We start from the raw sequence: 18,831 nt of genomic DNA on the forward strand, positions 1-18,831 counted from the left end.
ATATATCAGTAGGCCATAGGGGAAAAATTAAAGATAATTTGTTTATATATAGAGGCTAGGTGTAAATTGATTGAATTAATGAATGATCAATCGAATAGATTGAAGTTGAATTGACAAATAATGTATTAAATTGTATTAATCAACATAGATCTAAATGTTGAACTCGGATATATATATATATATATATATATGATCTAAATATATGTTCTGTAAAAGAAAAATCAAATCAACCCCGGCGCGTGAAATCGAATAGTAGTAAAAAGAAGAACATCAAGAGTAAAAAAAAAAAGAAAAAGAAAAAGAGAAAGGTAGTGAATGTGAAAAGAAAATAGAGGGAAAGGTTGTTTAGATAAGGTTCGAAAGTGGGGTCTTCCTAAATTTAATAAAAAAGGAAAGGTCGTCTTTGAATTGATTGCTTTGATTTCTTGTCTAATCTCTTTCCCTTTTTTCTGCCGTTTTTACATTTTAAATTTCCCTAATACTTTTTTACCAATCTTTCTAATATTATTGATTTATTCATTAAATCAATTAATTATAAGGCTCTGATGGGAACCCCATTCCTCCAAACTCTATTATTACAAGCAATTGGACCCTTTTTTTTTTTTTTTTTCTTTATTCGGATTTCTTGAGCATTGGCTTACATATAGTGTGTTGCACCAAGTGGAGGAGACCCCAATTTGGACAGGCAAATTATAGCACCCAACACAACGGTGTTACGGAAATTAAGGAAAATAATATTACCATAAACTACTTCAACCATTGAGTTCGGCCCACTTTCAATATTAGTAATCCTTGCAATTAAATCACGACGTACTACTTTTATCAACTTGGGTATAATTCAACTAGATAATTTATATAATGTAGAGTTGTCAACTCTAATGGTATGATTGTAATTTTAGAAAATTAATAATGTAGAGTAAAAGTTTGAGCGCGTGACTAAAAACGATCTTTAAAGCTCAATTTTATTAATGTCGAGTCGATAAATAGGAAGAGGTATTTGTGAGTTGACTCGAGTGAGAGTGAGTGGGAGCGCCACTAGGAAATGGAAATTGAAATGGTCTAATTTGCCAACGTGGAATTAGGGGTCCCTTGTCAAAGTGCGACTGTGGGGAGTGCCCTTCACCGTTGCTTTTTCGAGCTGTCCCATTTCAGTTGGTCGAAGATCACTCCTATCGGCCCCACCCTAATTGCCCCTTTTCCCATCTTTTCCGGGCCCATTCCCTGGCCCATTGGGCCCACTTGCCGTCCATAAAGTATCCTCTTCTCAATCGAAAAGAAAAAATAAAATAAAACGAGTATGGAAAGAGAAGAGATTTTTGTTTATTAGGGTTTTTTTTGTTTGTTAGCTCTGGTAGAGGTAGTAGAGAGCGTGGTGTTGTAATATAAACATAAGGTCGACATCAAAGAAGAAGCAGACACCATTTCGCCCTAATTCGACGTGTCGTTCATGAGGCTAAGAAGTGGGCCCATGGGCTTAGGTCATCGTCACGGACCCCACCGAGAGAGATGAAAAATAATAATAATAATAATAATAATAATAATAATAAATGTTTGATTAAATAAAAGAAAAAAAGAAAAAAAAGCGGAATGTGGACGTTCATGAGTTGGTGTTGTCATATCGGGCCAATCAGGGCCCACCGTCGCATCACTGCCACGTAACCCAGCCGCACACACAGCTTGCCTTGAGAGAGATTGGACCTTTTTTTTCCTTCTTTTTTTTCTTATTTTAAAATTTCTACTACAAGATATTTATTCCATTCACACCCCACCTTGTGATATATATATATATATATTATTTATTTATTTAATGTGACATGTTGAGTAAAAGAAAATTACAAAAGCCATCGTTCTACTATTTAAGAGGGTATTTGGTATTTGGCTCACTTTATTGAATGTGAATTTGTTGAACCTAAGAACTCGGAATAAAACTAAATTTCTTTTCTAAAACAAACAAATAATAATAATCAATAAAATAACCAATATAATACTATGGGTTTATACCAAAAATGACAGCAAAACATGGCTTAAGTTAATCTGATCTTAATCTCAATCTTAAAATTTAAAATTTATAATGAATCAAGTCGTTTAAATTGTTATTAGTTAATACTCTCACATTTTTAATAAAGATTTGAGTCACATTTATAAAAATTAGATCTATTTGATAAAATGGTATTTGAAATATAAAGAGCAATTACCCAAATAGTGGTTTTTTGGATTTTTGGAAAAAAAGCAATTTTTAGGACTCGAAAAGGACTCTTAAAAATCTCTCTCTCCTCTTCAAAATTTGTTCTGAATGGGGAAAGTGGGGTCCGCTGCTTCCTTCAACGGACTTGACTTCCATCGCTCTGCCCCTAAATTTATTTATGCCATTCCAAACGCCATTGCCCAACTCCCCCTCTTCTCTCTCTCTCTCTCTCTCTCTCTCATTCTCTCTCTCCTCCAACGGACTTGTTCTTCCCTTCTGTTCCACACTCTCTGCTTTGTGTTTTTGTTTCCCCCAATTTTTCCCACTTTCCATCTCTCTCTCTCTGCTTTCTTCTTCTTTCTTGTTCCGGTAATGTAACTCGCTCCTTTCTCTCTGGTTTTGGGAGAGCAAGGTTTTACTGTTTCAGGTTAATGGCGTATATGTGCGCGGACAGTGGCAATCTAATGGCAATTGCCCAACAAGTCATCAAGCAGAAACAACAGCAGGAGCAGCAGCAGCAACAGCAGCAGCAGCAGCTTTGTCCGCTTACCCCCTTTTCGCTTCTTCCTTGGACTACTACCAATTCTTCTCCAACAATGGCTTCTTCTTCTTCTTCTCCTAATTTATCCTTTGGGGTTTCTGGTTCTGCCTTCGCTGACCCCTTCCAGGTCGCCGGAGATGCGGATTCTGCTGAGCCGGCTTTTCATTTTCCCAATTTGGAGCATCCATCTGCTGGGTTTAGGTTCTTCCCTAACTTCGGCGGTGGGGAGTTCGACTCTGATGAGTGGATGGATAGTTTGGTCGGCGGTGGAGATTCGACGGATAGCTCTACTCTGCCGTCTGGTTGTGATGCTTATACCGAGTATGGTCTCTTTGGTGTGGATCTCTTAAATGGCTCTCCGAATAGACTCGTTGTCGCTTGCTCTCCGCCGTCTGATTTTAACCGAGCTGTTCTACCGGAAAGTTCGTGCAACACGAGTACCGTTCCGCCGCCGCCGTGGAGTTCTCCTCCACCATCAGTAAAGGATGCTGGAGTAGCCAATCCACCGGCGGAGAAGTTGCAGACGAACGACGTTGTAGAAGCCTCGTCGAGCGCGCCTGAAGAGGTGTTGCCGTTGCCGTCGCCGCCACCGCCGCTTCTTAAAGTCTTGCTGGATTGTGCGCGGCTCTGTGATTCTGAGCCCGACAGAGCCGTAAAAACTCTCGATCGGATTGGTAAATCGTTGCTAGAACATGGAGATCCGATTGAGCGAGTGGCGTTTTACTTCGGCGAAGCTCTTCGGAACAGATTATCCCCGGCGGCGAGGAACAATTTCTTGGATTCAATTGAGACCGATGCTAATTCCGAAGATTTCTTGCTCTCGTACAAAGCTCTGAACGACGCTTGTCCTTACTCCAAGTTCGCGCATCTCACGGCGAACCAAGCAATTCTGGAAGCTACACAGAGAGCCAGTAAAATTCACATTGTCGACTTCGGAATCGTTCAGGGCGTTCAATGGGCGGCGCTTCTGCAAGCTTTGACCACGCGAGCCACCGGAAAGCCTATCAAAGTTCGTATCTCCGGAATACCTGCACCATCGCTCGGGGAGTCTCCAGCGGCATCGCTGTACGCCACCGGCAATAGACTCTCTGAGTTCGCAAAGCTTCTGGAACTGAATTTCGAGTTCGAACCGATTCTAACGCCGATTGAGAATCTGAACAAATCGAGCTTCAGCATCCAATCGGACGAGGTATTGGCAGTGAATTTCATGCTTCAATTGTACGGTCTCCTCGACGAGGTTCCGGTTGGTGTTCATAATGCTCTCCGATTAGCGAAATCTCTAAGCCCTAAAATTGTGACTCTCGGCGAGTACGAGGCGAGTTTGAACCGGACTGGATTCTACAATCGCTTCAAAAACGCATTGAAATACTACTCCGCCATTTTCGAATCGCTAGAGCCAAACCTGCCTCGAGACTCGCCGGAAAGGCTCCAATTAGAGAAACTGTTGATCGGTCGTCGAATTGCCGGCGTGATTGGAACGGAAGAAGAATCAGGAAGCAAGAGAAGAGTACGCATGGAAGACAAAGAAGAATGGAAGAATTTGATGGAGAGCTCCGGATTCGAACCTGTAGCACTCAGCCATTACGCCATTAGTCAGGCCAAAATACTTCTATGGAACTACAATTACAATTCTCTCTACTCTCTGATCGAATCGGCACCGGAATTTCTTTCTCTCGCATGGAACGACGTACCTCTCTTAACTGTATCTTCCTGGCGTTGATCGATTGCCTACAATTTTTCTTCTTCTTCTTCTTCTTCTTCTTCTTCTTCTTCTTCTTCTTCTTCTTCTTTTCGTTGTTGGTGAAAATCAGTGTCGATCAGCCAGGTCTTTTTCACTGGTATGGTATGAGACTGAAAACGAAAGCGAAACAAATATCAAATTGCAGTATGGATGACGCCATTGCTACACATTTTCAAAAGCTCTTCTGTTCAAAATCTGGAAAAGAAACCACTGCCTCTTTATAATTTTTTTTTTATTTCAAACCATAATTTGTCGCAATCACGAGGATTATTCAGTGGGCGCCATTGCCGACCTCTTCACAAAACCATTTTCGGGTTTAAATATTTGCTTCTTATTTTTGTATTCCTTCCCATTTAATATGTATATTTTAATTACTAAATGAATCAATTATAAAATAATAATAGTAATTAGGCTAGGCGCCAAGAACTATTAACTTTTTTACTTTTTTTACTTTTTTTTTTTTTTTTTTTTTACCTTCTCCTTTTCATTTATTTAATTATAAATATTAAGGGATGGGAATTTGTATATTTTTTTAATGTAATAAAATAGAATATAGTACCTATGGACCATTGATTGGCTCCCCACTTTGTTCTTTCGTAGTGAATCACAGTAATGTTTGTCTGTCAAGTTTTATTATTATTATTATTTATTTATAATATAGCTTTCATTTCTTTTATAATTATTATTATTTAGGTAAAATATATATTTTATGAATAATATTTTAGACATTTTGTAAGGCACTATTGTTTTTTCTATTTAAGCAAATAACAACGAAAAAAAGGTGCAAAAATAAGACTCCATAGAGAAAAAAATCATTACAGCTAGCTCAACCATAGTAGTTTTAGTTAAAACATTATAATAGACTAAAACATCAAAAGTTACCATTTATCTCTTTAGGCATGGTTAAAATGAAAAAGAATAAAAATAAATAAAGATTGATTGCACGTTCGACATAATCATAATCACATCAAAATATTTTAGACAAGCAAATTAATCTACAAAGATACGACTTTAATTAATTATGATGAATTTCAAATCTCTTAACGTGAATGTAGGTTCGTGTCTTTGTCTCATGACAACTATTTTGACTCGTTCATACGCCATGATTATTTTGTACTACCCCTAGAGATAGCCTATTGAGCTAAGCTATAGTCATAATGATCCGAGACAATACTTGGAAAGCTTACAAGTTTAATTGATTTTTACCTTACATTCAAACCGTTCATCAATTTATGAGTGAGGATTCAAACTTTTAACCTTATGAGATGATATATGTTTTAACTAATTAAACTGTATCCAAATGAATAATTAACCGTAATAACTATATTTATACATAAATATTGAATACTTTATATCTTACCCAACAACCTAAGATGACACAAATATGTTGTGTATATATTATATATATCTTGAAAGTTGGAAGTATAAATTTTTGAATCATTGATATGTTAATTATTGTTTTTGTTATAGTACTAAGATATTACCAATAAACTGTTCTTAAATAAAAGTGGTGAATAGACAATATTTATTTTTAATCAAGTATAAGCCCACGTCCTTGACTAAGTCATGTTTGGCCCATCAATTAAATCATTTATTCAAAATATTTGGATGGACTTTAAGATTGGAGGGATTATGAAACATTTACAAATTGTGTCCTTTAAAAGAAAATTAAAATTCACATCTATATGTCAAACTATCATGGTTAATTATAATATTAAAAATTATAGAGACTAAAATCTAATTTTTTTAAAGGCGAGCGACGAAATTTATAAATTACTTTTTACCAAATTAGTTAAATATGCGTTGGTTTATATACGTATTTATAAATAAATAAATGTTTTCACTAAAATAGTTTCGATTTAATTAATTAATTGAAACAAAACATTCTATAAATATAAAATTACTGTACATTTAGATTCAACATAATTTACTATAATTTTAATATTTGTAATTATCACAACAACTTAAAAATTATGTAGAAGGGTTTAGCTTTTAAAAAATTATGTACTTAAAAAAAAGCTAGTCAGAATTTACAATTAAAAAAATAGCTTTTAAGAATTTGTTTTTGTTCTGTAAAGTTTGCTACAATTTTGAATTTATTTATTAAAAAAAAAAAAAAAGAAGAGAGAAACGACAAGAAAACAAATACAAATTTCAAAATTAAAAAACAAAAAATGTTATCAAATGAGGTTGTAAATTTTTATTTTTATTTTAAAAATTAAACATATAAATATTCAATCCATTTTTGTGTTTATTTGTTTCATTATCTACTTTCAACCGAAGTAAGTTTAAAAAAAGATTTTAAAAATAGTTTTGTTTCTCTGGATTATTTGTTTTTTTTTTTTTAAGGATAAAACCATAATAAATGGTAAGGAATTAAAACATGTATCAATGTATATCACAATATTTTCAAACAATAATTGTACAAAATTTATAAAATAAAAAAGGTTTAAATTTAACAACAATATTTGAAATTTTATATTCTTCAATACATTTGATCCAACTTTTAAAACTGGGATATAATTTTCAAAATTACTAAACAATAATTGTACAAAATTTATAAAATAAAAAATGTTCATAAATTTAACGACAATATTTGAAATTTTATATTATTTAATACATCTGATCAACTTTTGAAACTGGGATATAATTTTCAAAATTACTATATAAATGACGTAGTTAAAATGTAAATTTATTATTTTTTAAATTAATTTATAATCTAAGATTAATTAAAAGATTTATTGTTATGGAAAAATAACATAATTTCGAACTAACATTTCATTAGTAACCCAAAAATAATAATAATAATAATAATTTCGAACTAACATTGTACACTTGCTTCATGTTTATATCGACTTTAATATGATTTTAATTATATATTTGAACTTCGAAAAAGCATTTGAGGTTTCCATATTTACATTTATTATCAAACAAAAATAGATTATATTAATTAAATTTAATGTGTGAAAGCAATATATTAAATTTACAAATCTACCCAGCACGCGTTAAGATATTTTATAAATTTTGCCTTTAATTTAGGGCTGCCGTTCTGCGCTTCCACCTTGACGTCTCCAAAGCCATAGACAAATATTTTTCAAATATTCTGAAAACAAAATTTTATTAAATAATATATAAATAAAATAATAACATTATTTGCTTAAAGTTGATCGCTCCTTTGATTAGCTGTGAAATTCCCAACCACCCAATTTCCACGTATTTTTCGCATTTATTCCTCCGCCTTATTGATTAATTCAACCACGTCACTCAATATCATCCGTCGATTGTTTTTGCCGCTTCCTAATCCTAGCCGCCCAGTTCATATTCTCCCTCTTTAAAAAGATAAAATCCTCATCTGCCTTTCATCTGCCTCCATTGCAAACCCTATTTTTTCTACGTTTATTTGTTTTGCAGATCTGTCTCCGTCGTCTTCTCTGTCGCCGTTCTGATCGTTGTAGATCGGTAGATCTGGTGTTGATCTACGCGTTGATGGCGGTTTCTTACGGATTCGGCCTCCGTTGACGGGCGTCGGTTGCTTATTTACAGGTTCAGCATCAGATCTGGTTTTTTTTTCTTTTCTGTTTATGTTCTGATCGCGATTCTTGGATTGTTCTATTGTTCTTTCTTTTGGCTTCGTTTGGTATCTGCGACGATCGGTGGAGTACCCTTCCTATACGCGCCAATCCAGAGTTTGATTCTTGATTTCGGTATTTTCTTTGATTATTATTGTGCAACAAAAGCCGTTTCGGTCTATTCGAACAGGTATGGAATTTGGTTTGGCGTGGGATGTTTATGGAGGCAGTAACGCTTCCAGTCGTGCTTGGAGACTCCGTGTTTTCGGACGATGAGGCGGTTGGTTGCTGCGGATCAAGATGATTTCGTCCGATCTGTTCGTCGGTTCAACGTATCAAAGCTGTGGACCACTATTCGATGGAAGCTATATCTTGTACATAATTATGAAAGCATCAGAAAAAGTAGATGAGTGATTGTGGATGTAAAGATATCGGGATTTAGCCTCTTTTTTTTAGGAGGATGAATTCTGGTAGCTCTTTGTCATCCGGCCTTTGCCATGACAGGTGCGCTTGCATGGCAGGTCATTCATAATAAAAAAAAGCATGTTTTCGTTTTGAGGGAAGATCGCACGGGGATTGCCCGGGGTCTTCTCTCGCTGGTCTGTTTTCCTCTTGCTCTCTATTTCTCTCCGTTCGTTTCATCAACTTCAACCGACGGAACCGCTTCTTTGGTCATAGCCTTTGACCTGATCGAACTCGCGACATGCAAAGGTACTCTACCGATTTTTTAATTTAAATTTCCGAACAATCGTGAAATGGTAGTAAAAAAAATTACGAAGGCTTTCATTTTTTTTTTTTTTTATCATTGTTGAATATTCTTGTTTATATTTAAAAACAGTAGCATTTTCCGGTTGGCATCCGCTTGTTTCCATCCATCCCTCCTATTTAATAAATTTTTTATTTATTTTTGTACCAATAATAATTAAGCATTTTGGGGATTTGTCAATGACGGTCTTTGCTATGGGGGGGTTTCATCGAATTCGAGTAAAACAATGTTATTACGACGATGTTCTTTCCCCATTCGTATTTCTTCCATTTTATAGTTTCCACTCGTTGTCTAACTAAAACAATGTTTCGACATTGTTGTGATATAATTGGGTTTGCTGTTCTCCCCTTCCATTAGCTATATAGTTATTTAATATTTTTTTATGTAATAGTTGTCACATTTGATCTTTAGGGTATACCCAACGTGTATTTTTGTACGTTTTGCATAGTATGTTAGAACTAGTCCTTGTCTTCCTAGCTATTTGATTGTTAGATAGTGAAGAAGATGCGTCCAAACGGCACTTGAGTGCATTCAATTGAAGAATTATTTTGCGATCAATGGAGGCACAACAATCAGCAGCATGGCTCTATCGTGAATCCTGTCATCATCTCATCGGCTGGTACTTCTTGGATCCTACTTTCATCCATGGTCTCTCTATTAATATACTATTTTGTAAGTTATTTTGGAACTTGTTTATTGTATATTTATTTCTGCTGCGCATGTCGTAAGTTTGTTTAAATTCTCTAGATTTGTCAATTGCAATATTCTTTTACTATTTGTCAGTCGAGTCTTACTGTTACTGATTATGCTTCCACTAGGCTTTCTAATTCTTTGTTAGATTTGGTTCTCGTATAGAAATTATCTCTTCAAAAGGGCTTGTTAATTTATTTTTCGAGACCTTATGTACTTTTTGTTCTTACTTTTTTTAATCTTGTGAAAGACCCCAGGATACATTTATGTGTTTTGTTACGAATGCCGTCGAGTATAATGTGGAAAATGAACGTGTATTAATTTCCATCCGATTGAAGAAATCTCCTAATTCAGTAGATTTTTCGTCTGGTCTAATCTATCATCTAGGGCGATTGATCCGGAGTCGTGTGAAGAACAAAAGTTCATCTGCCTGGTTTTTAATTGCGAAGTTGAATTGTTTAAATTTTCGTGTCAAGTATTAATTTGAACTTTAGAAGTAACTTTTAAATGTTTTACTTTTTAAAAAAAATGTTTTATGCTCTTATAGTTTATTGTTTGTATTTCCCTTCGTAGCCCATAATTTTAAATTTATTCTATGAAGTCCTAAACTCTTTTTTGTTGCATTTTCCACAAAATTGAGCTGCCATTTTTTTTGTTGGTAATTGAATTCTCTATGCTCTTATAGTTTTTAGCAGCAAGTTTTTTTTTTTTATTATTTTTTTTTATTTTTATCGTCGGTGATAAAAATATATTTCACTGCGTACTTGGACTGATCTCTTACTGATTCTTCATTGTTTAAAATAATTATGTTTTTTGATTTTGGGATAAAATAACATTGGCTAGATCATCTCATCCTCTAGACTACTAATATGGACCCCCGTTTTGAATTTAGCATGTTACTTTCTCAAATACCTTGTACGTTTTCTGATGTGTGGTTAGGGAGAATTTGATACGAGTATCTCTGGTGGTCATTTTATGTTTGTAAATGGAATCGTATTTTTTAAAATTATATTGTGTACTTCGAAATTCATCTGAAGAAATGGGGGTGCTCAGAGTATACATGGTAATTAAATTTTAATATTCTTTGATTGGATTAAATTTTGGGAGTAATTTTCCGCTTCTTCACTATATTAGATCTGTAAGCTCAAAGAGGTAGAGCGCTCAATTTCTTCCTAGAATTTGAGAGGTTGATGGTTCAAATCCGTCCAGATCTCGACTATTTTCTGTAATGAATAGTGAATTGAATATTTGTGATGGTCATCTTTTCGTTGGTCGTGTGTGTTTCTTTTTTCCTTTTTGTTTTGCAAGAATTTACTTTTTTTAGACACGATGGTCAAACATAAGTCGATTCTTTATTTTTCATACCAAGGAAAACTTCTAAATCTGCACCTTTTACTTCATGGTAGATGATAATCAAAATATGCTTTAAATTTTAATTGAATAAAAAAAAATCAATGGCGGTGGAAAGGTGAGATGTAAGGTTTTAGTGTTAATTGTGTGGATGGCTGGTTGGCTATGTATAGGATTATTATTTTCTACGTGCACTGCATTACGACCAACTTTGGTGTGTCTTAAATGACTTTGAACCAGGCTCTGCAGTTCTCCAATATCCATAACTCCGAAAAGATTGATCTTCTTCTATACGCTGAAGTTGTCCTTTTATCTTCCCATGTTCAGATTTGGAGCCCGACCTCCTTCGACCCCTGGCGATGCGTAAGTGATCCATGGCTTGCTATGTACTATGTTGTTTGATTTTTGCATTTAAGCACACATTTTCCATCATTATACCAAAGACCCATTAAATAATTGGAGATGGCATTTGAGTTTGCAGACTCGAGTAAATGCTCCAACAACAAAGGTAAAGAACTTGTACCAACAAGAAAACTCACGATCTAAGATCGAGTGTGGCAAACCACCACACCACCAAGGGAAAAACGTCCAGCTCGAGAGAAGGCAAGAATGCAGGCTTTAAGAAGACAAACCCTCTAGGAAACTCACCCCAATGCTCAAAAGGTCTGACACAGCGAAGGAACAGCCCAAGTCCTGTCCCTTGAAGGGGAGGATATAGTCTGTAGGCCTTGACCCTACATAAATTGGGTAGAAGACAAAGAAGCCCAAAAATGAAACGGCTCACCACCAAAAAGAAACCCTCCAATAAAGACACAATGATAAGTGTAATAAATTTGTTGGAATTACATGCCGAAACAAAATAGAAATATTATTTCAATTTGATAGTATTTTTAACACAACACTTATATATATATATATATATGATTCTTAGGGTTCTTATTTTTAGAATTTTCATTTTCATCTTAAACAAAATATTATTCACACAACCAATTTTTATTCTTAAGTTGCCACATTAATTTACGACTTCATCCACACACATTAGTCACAATTTCCAAATTTAGGGGTTAGATAAAAAAAGAAAAAAAAACTTGTAATCTAAGGACACAATTAAAATCAACTCTTGAATTTAGAGATATTTTGTAGAACCAACTGAAATATCCAAGGCTGGAAGCCGATGAAGGGTCCAATACAGAAGTAAATAAAATCACATATATTAATATTTCTATATTACATTCACAGACTACCTTTTTCCACTCTGTACGTTGATATATAATTTGTTCAGAGCTCGCTGGAATACAGGCATTCATCTACAAGCTGACGCAAATTTGGATTTTCCATTGCCGCTGCCACTCTTTCTTTATCGTTTAGTTGCTTATTAACTGTTCTTTTTCCCAAACAAAGACAAATTTAAAGATGAAAACATTCTGCATTAGCATCTGCAAGTGGTAACTAAAAGGATATTGAACACAGTCCCTTAATTAGAAGTATTAACTATCACGGCTCTAACAAGTTCAATCTTTGATTTCATGATTCTTTTCTTCTTGATCTATTAAAACAGAATGTCTTAATCTCACCTGATTCTTCATTAGCGTGGGATCCTGGAAATACTTTGATGTCAACCTGCAAAATCCACAACCAGACTTAGTGGACGACCTAAACTCGAGCCAGATTCAAAATTGTTTGATTTGTGATTTTCAAGGCTATTAGAATCCCTAAGGCTATTTCAAGAAGACCAGATTCAAATGGAGTAAGTAACATATTTCCATACTCCTGGAAATCTTTCGATGGTGGTGCATTTGCGGGAGTAGGTTTAGTAAATTTATTCAGTCTATTTCCATCATATACTCAAATATAACATTAAATGAACATTTAACAAAATTCAAATATAACATTGAAATCCTATAAATACAAAGGTTGGGTTTTATTTAATGTGTGTTTTTAGAATTTTTTTTATGAGATTTGAGATCGTAAATTGCAGAAACAAAAAATAAACATAATAGCATATTTTTCCATTATATTTTATAAATTAACTGTTCATAAAAAAATTATTAAATATTTTAAGGTATAACTTGAAAGAAAAGCAAGATAAATTGTTTCCAAAATATTCTTTAAACTAAATTGTTTTTTATATTGAAACAAATCTTGAAAAAGTTCATTTTTCTGTTCTCTAAGTTCTTCCTTAGTTTTGTAAATGATTACCGATTAAGTACAATCCAGTAAGAAAAACAATTAAAAAAACAGTTCATCAAAATATTCCCCAGACAATATCTTAAAAATACAGCCAACGCACTATTATCATGATCGTTTCCTTCAAGAACCTACAAACTTCTCCAAAATTAATTTAATACCCAGCCACAAATCACAAATTTCATCAGTATCTGGTGATTGCAACAAGTATAGTGGAGAACTGAAATCGAACAAACAGTACTCCCAACATTTCAGGACTATTTCGAAGGAAAGGAAAGTACACTGACCTTGTAATTTGGGGGAAAGAAATGTTTAAGTTTCACCCGCAGACAGAGACCAATCACAGTTGCCATGCTACAATGCTGGATAGTCGGAGTGAAGGTTATCCTATATAATAAACACTAATTCAGTAAAGGATTTAGGATACTTTGCTAGAGTATGAATCTTGATAATGTGTTTGTTAGAGCATATAATTATAAATCAATAATTTCAAATTGTTTCTCAAAATCAATGAGGAAGAATTAGCGGAGTTGCTTCGACTCTGCTTACAGGATACGCCCTAGCTTGTCATCGACGGTGATCGATTCCTCCGAGAGAACACTTAGCTGCTCTAACGAATACGGATGTTCCGGATCTCTAATATCCCTCACGAAATGTGTCAAAATTCGAGTCAAGGATAATAAGTTAGCAAATTTACTATCAAGTAACAAATTCCACGAGAAACGAGAAAAGCCAATTTCCTCAAAATAAGCAAAAACTATCCATTCGGTCACTAAGAACTTGCGAAAAAAACTAATTTTCTAATTAGAATTCAGCTTGAAATTTGACCTAAAAAGAAAATAAAAGAAGAATTGAAAATCGGTCAAAACACAAACAACTGAGAAAAGGATATCATAGATTTCGAGAGGATCAACGGAGTCGTCACCATTGAGATCCTCGGAGCGAGCGATCCGCTCTTTCTTGGCGTGAACCACGGGGTTCGCATTGATCAGCCCCAGCGTCATCCTCCTTCTTCTTCCTGTGTCCGTGACTGTGCGAACTTTTAATTACGAGTCTAAAATGGTTTAAAGGGCGTAAACACATTGGTCACCGCGGAAGAACGCGTCACGGTCCAGTAGGAGAGAAGCACGTATAATGATTTGTTGGAATCTTGGGTTTAATTAATTGGTGACAGAACGGTCAATGAAGGTTCAGAAAAAGGCTATAATTTAGCCGCCCATTGGCTTAATTAATTTTTATTTATTAGTACTCATTTTCAAAATGGAAAGCGGAACCAGTGGGGGTGATGAGAAGAACAATTTCATTAATATTTTCTATAAACAAATATGAGAAATAAGAAACATGTTTCAAATTCCAAAACTCATAAGACACTTTTAAACATGTTTTGTTAAAATTAAGACAAAAAGACGAAAACTCATACACAAGATCCGAGCTTGAACGGTAGAAAGCAAGGCAAAACAATTCTGAAAATCATGTATAAATAACCCTAAGAAGTAACAGGAGTTTTCACCGTGACTGGATGGATTTAATCTTCACTTACAAATCTTGAAACATACACAAATTTCATACACAAAAGAAAACTCGAACCATAGACGACTCTCAACTGTTTCAGATCTGGCAAATCAATGAACACAAGGGGCAACAGCAGTGGTAATGAGGCAAAATTAATCAGAACTAACTCAAAAGATTTACCACAATCAGGAAGCATTTCTTGCTCAAATTAAGGGCGCTTCTAACAGTTACCTTACCAACTCGATAATTGTTTATATGGCAAATCCTCGAAGACCAGAACACGCTATGTCGGAGCAGTATTATCGAATGCAGTACTATTTAGTTGCAGCCATCGAGTTTCAAAGAAGCCCTCTTCTTCTCTTGTAGTCACTAACAGTCAGTGTCAGTGCATGCCGCCTCCCATCGTTCTCAGGGACTTGACGTCCAACTGTGGCTTCTATCTGCTGTTTCCTTGCTAAGAACCCAGCCTGAGCTCCCATGGGTCCACCAAATTTCTGAAGCACAGCCAATGATATAGGCAGCTCAAAGTTGTGCAGCGAGTTTGATTCTGTACCTCCATCTACAGGAGCATTAGTATCAACCAACTTTCCAGCCCCAGCAGCAGCTTCCAAAGCCGCTGCTGTAGCTGCCATGCCAGCTTCTGCAGTCCGACCAGATCCTGTTCTATTAGTCTCTGATGCAGGCATTGCGTTATCACTGTTGCCACCTGCTTCCGCAGCCCCATTGGCTTCACCAGCGTTTCCAACATAGTAATTCCTTGACCTGGTCCATCTCCTTGAGAAGGGATCGTAACCGGCCTCTCCAGCTTTCAAGTCTTTCAAGGGTCTTAGTTCTGATGCATTTTTGAAGTTCTCCACCCTGTTCTTCCTGTTCATCTCAACTAACCTAATTGCCTTGGTATCTTTCATCTGCAACCTCCTGGATGCCTCTAATTGCTGCAGCCTTGCCTTGATCCTCTCAACCTCAGATTCATCATTTTTGCTTAGTGCTACGTCCATCTCTCTCCTCAGCCGGTCCTTCTCAGCTGCAATATTTAATGGCCTTGATGAAGCAGATTTTTTCTCTCGCAACATCTGCTTCACTGTGGCCGCTGAGTAGACAAAGTTGTTGGCTTTCTGTATAGCTTCCTTCTTTTCCAATACATCCTGCTTGCTCAGCATCCGACCATTAGTTCGCTCTACCTCCTTAAGCCACTGTTTATATTCATCCTCAAGTGGTGCAGAGTCCGATACCATAGCCATCTGCCACCTGGCAGCAGAACTTTCGTTTCCCCAAATAACATTAAGATATTTATGTGTGATTTTGTTCTCTAGCTTATACTGACGATCAGGTTCTGTTGCATCAACATTGCGCACCAAGCAGAGCCGGTAGATAGACCCGGATCTTGATCTCCCGATTCCAACTCTCACAAAGCACCCAACTATCAACTCCTCAAAGAATGGTTCCATTAACCATTTTGCAAGCTTTGATCTACGAATAGTAATTTCCTTGATATCCTCAAATGTTGGCCCTTTTAGACCAGACATGGATCTTTCATCATCACTGTCAGTCATTCCGCCATCTCCTGTAGACGCTTCATCTTCACTTTGAAACCTACTTTCACTTTCACTTGAGCTACTCAAACTAGGAGCAGTGAAGGGCTTTCGTTTTGTCGGTGACAACCTTCGATTATTTGCATTCCCTCTAGATGCATCTCTCAATTTACGATGAGCTTCTGGATCCTGCTGTTTCAACCTTTTTGCACGCAATTCATTTAAAGCATCATCTTTCGCAGCTGCTCTATCAGCAGATCTAGCAGACGATCTAATACGCGATGATGGGAGAGGTGAGGTCTCTTTCCGAGATGGAGCAGTCTTCCCTTTATCCTTCTTAGCTCTTAAGCTTTCATATAAATGCTTATCATTCTTCTTTGACGCTCTGTCTGAAAGAATCATCTCCCTTTGAAGTTCAGACATACCAGCAAGCTTGCGCCTGTCATCATCATCTTTATAAAGATCATCCCCAACGTCAGATTCATTACTGCTGTCACCCTCACGATCTGAACCAACATCTTCGTTGTCCCCTTCTTCTTGGCTGCCCGCATCATCATCTCTTTCAGGAGGATCTAGCCTCTTCTTCAGAGGAACCTGAGATCCAGAAGGCTTCCTGCTAGCATAACCACGATCATCATCTGAGTCATCATCCCTAGAGTCACTTCCAGCATCAGAATATGACCCCTCACGCTGTCTTCGAGATGGTGGATGAGAGTGTCGATTCCTCCCTGCTGCATTAGTTCTTCCAGCAGCCTCCAGAAGTAAATTTTCTAGATCTGCCATATCACAGCCTCTGACACCAAAATCTGTGACTTCTGTGACTTTCCCTCCTGTCCTGAAAAAGTAGAAAAACTATATATAAGGCTCAAATTTGTGCTATTCTTTAGTAGTCAAAATCCATATTTAACACCTTGCAAACCAGGGAATGCTATAAAATAATACCATCAAGATGTTTGAAGGAAACACAAGCCACCCTCCACATCTCCATGAAACACATACTACCCCCAAAAAAACTGAGAAAGTGTAATTTACAACTGGAAGCTGAACAACTCATTAAGAGATTGGCAGTAGAATTTCATCAGCAGTTATGAGAAGTTCTCCCCCTCCTCAAGATTACTCAAGTAAAAATTCAATGAATAGTCTTAAATCAATTGACGAAGAATTAGAGCAGCACAATAGTTGGGCTGAGTCGGAACATAGGTTCTTTAAGTTACGAGGATATCTCTCTACCACAAACTAATCTCAAAATCTCCCAAATTTCTCACCACCTTACTATATTTGTAATTATAACTTCCTGCCAAGGCTAATATAACAAACTTCTCTTTCATACTCATAGTTGCCACTAATAACTGACTACAATAGCTACCTCAACAAGTTACTCCTACCACTTGTTTTAATGAACTAACTCATACTACTGCCTTAGATGGCGAACATTACTCATCCATAAGAGGTAAGGTTTTCACATCATCCTCACGAATGGTGAACATAATATTATAATTTTCCACAACTCTTAGGCAGTCAATGCGTCTTCAGTCATCAAATTCCACAAGAGGTAAAAAAGACAGCACCACCATCCACCACTAGGCCCCCAACCTCTCACAGTCATAACCATAGCATAAGGGGGGGAAATAGATTCATCGCCTTGGTTTCCTTCCCTTATCCCTTGACAGTTTAAATATTTTCTCACGAGAGCATGGTGTTGCACCCAAAATTTGTATCACGAAGCCCTGCACCTTGAGCAGATAAATCTTAATCGCTCACTTTGTCCCTAATTTTTCCTTGTTCATCCTAACAATGGAAAGCCATATGATAGCAGTGGGTATAGAACTAAGATAAGATTAAAGAAAAAAGATATTAAATGAATACGAGTTTTATCTCATGAAACTATCAGAGGGAGTTATAAAGCCTCCAACTTAACCCCAACAAGATTCATGGGTTTGGGTTGAGTCGGGTCCCAACTCAGGTCAAGGGTTTGTAAAATATGTCCGAGACCTGTAAAATTATCACTTTGAAAGCTAATTTTTGCGTAGTTTAATATTTATAAATTAATGCCTCCCCAAAACACAATCAATATTGCAACCATTACAAGTCTCAAAGCTTCATCAATTTACTATTAACAATAAAATCGACAGAAACCATATTTGCCCGGAGTATAGCAACCAAAACCACGGTCCCAAACAAGAAAATATAAAAACTTTAAACATACAGCAGAGTACAGCAGAACATAGCCACACACACACACACACACACATAGCAAGATCGAGAGCCATGTTCACACAAATCAAACTTAGGGAACCTCACAAGTTAAGCCTAGAAGTTCAAGTTTTAAAAAGAAAATCCTCAATATTTAGAGCTATAAGACTGCCATGACTATCTTCCAAAAACTCAAGGAGAGTCAACCAAGAAAAAACCTCGAAATAGAAATCAAGAACGCCTTAAGACAGAAATCTAGGGCTGTACAACCGCCGTGAGAGACCGAAGGAAAGTGTGACCAAGGCATGAGGTATTTGAACCATAAAATACTGCAAGATAATGAAAGAAACACGAGATATTGAATTACCTTGAAAGAGCGCTTGACCTTCAACCGTTGAGCTACAAGTAAAACGCTGATGATGGAGGGCGATTGAGCGAAGATTTGCAGTTACCTGTTACTGCCCCAAGTACGGTGGAGAAGAGACGAGGGTTTTCAGGAGAATCTCGGGATGCCGTGGAAACTCGGAAGTCTGTCTATTCAGGACACTGAGCTTAGGATTGTTTT

The 18,831-nt window shown here is 36.2% G+C and overlaps 3 protein-coding genes and 1 long non-coding RNA gene across 6 annotated transcripts; 2 read left to right on the forward strand and 2 right to left on the reverse strand.

Moving 5' to 3' along the window:
* Nucleotides 1-2,429: 2,429 nt before the first annotated feature.
* On the forward strand, nt 2,430-4,634 carry LOC111796488 (SCARECROW-LIKE protein 7). The gene has a single exon (XM_087123670.1). The coding sequence runs from the start codon at nt 2,617-2,619 to the stop codon at nt 4,444-4,446; it is 1,830 nt and encodes a 609-aa protein (XP_086979796.1). The 5' UTR covers nt 2,430-2,616; the 3' UTR covers nt 4,447-4,634.
* Nucleotides 4,635-7,610: 2,976 nt separating this feature from the next.
* On the forward strand, nt 7,611-9,577 carry LOC111796526 (uncharacterized). Its single transcript, XR_002815370.2, has 2 exons — nt 7,611-8,010; nt 8,227-9,577. It is a non-coding gene; the product is annotated as an uncharacterized LOC111796526 (long non-coding RNA).
* Nucleotides 9,578-11,938: 2,361 nt separating this feature from the next.
* LOC111796513 (protein AE7-like 1) lies at nt 11,939-14,142 on the reverse strand. 2 transcript variants are annotated; one of them, XM_087123699.1, is made up of 5 exons: nt 13,920-14,142; nt 13,579-13,682; nt 13,317-13,416; nt 12,417-12,462; nt 11,939-12,226 (listed from the first exon to the last, which is right to left on the reverse strand). In XM_087123699.1, exons 1-5 carry the CDS (start codon nt 14,031-14,033, stop codon nt 12,207-12,209), a joined length of 384 nt encoding a protein of 127 aa, XP_086979825.1. In that variant the 5' UTR covers nt 14,034-14,142; the 3' UTR covers nt 11,939-12,206. The 2 variants fall into 2 exon arrangements, with proteins under 2 accessions (XP_086979825.1, XP_086979824.1); XM_087123698.1 differs by having other exon boundaries at nt 11,939-12,221; nt 13,920-14,136.
* A 348-nt stretch (nt 14,143-14,490) lies between these two features.
* On the reverse strand, nt 14,491-18,817 carry LOC111796504 (protein RTF1 homolog). Of its 2 annotated transcripts, XM_023679159.2 has the most exons (3): nt 18,634-18,817; nt 17,016-17,861; nt 14,491-16,908 (listed from the first exon to the last, which is right to left on the reverse strand). In XM_023679159.2, exon 3 carries the CDS (start codon nt 16,854-16,856, stop codon nt 14,880-14,882), a length of 1,977 nt encoding a protein of 658 aa, XP_023534927.2. In that variant the 5' UTR covers nt 16,857-16,908; nt 17,016-17,861; nt 18,634-18,817; the 3' UTR covers nt 14,491-14,879. The 2 variants fall into 2 exon arrangements, with proteins under 2 accessions (XP_023534927.2, XP_023534918.2); XM_023679150.2 differs by lacking the exon at nt 17,016-17,861.
* Between the last annotated feature and the right edge of the window lie 14 nt (nt 18,818-18,831).

Source organism: Cucurbita pepo, chromosome 1, assembly GCF_057944985.1.
Source record: "Cucurbita pepo subsp. pepo isolate OVF chromosome 1, ASM5794498v1, whole genome shotgun sequence".
Taxonomy (NCBI): domain Eukaryota; kingdom Viridiplantae; phylum Streptophyta; class Magnoliopsida; order Cucurbitales; family Cucurbitaceae; genus Cucurbita; species Cucurbita pepo.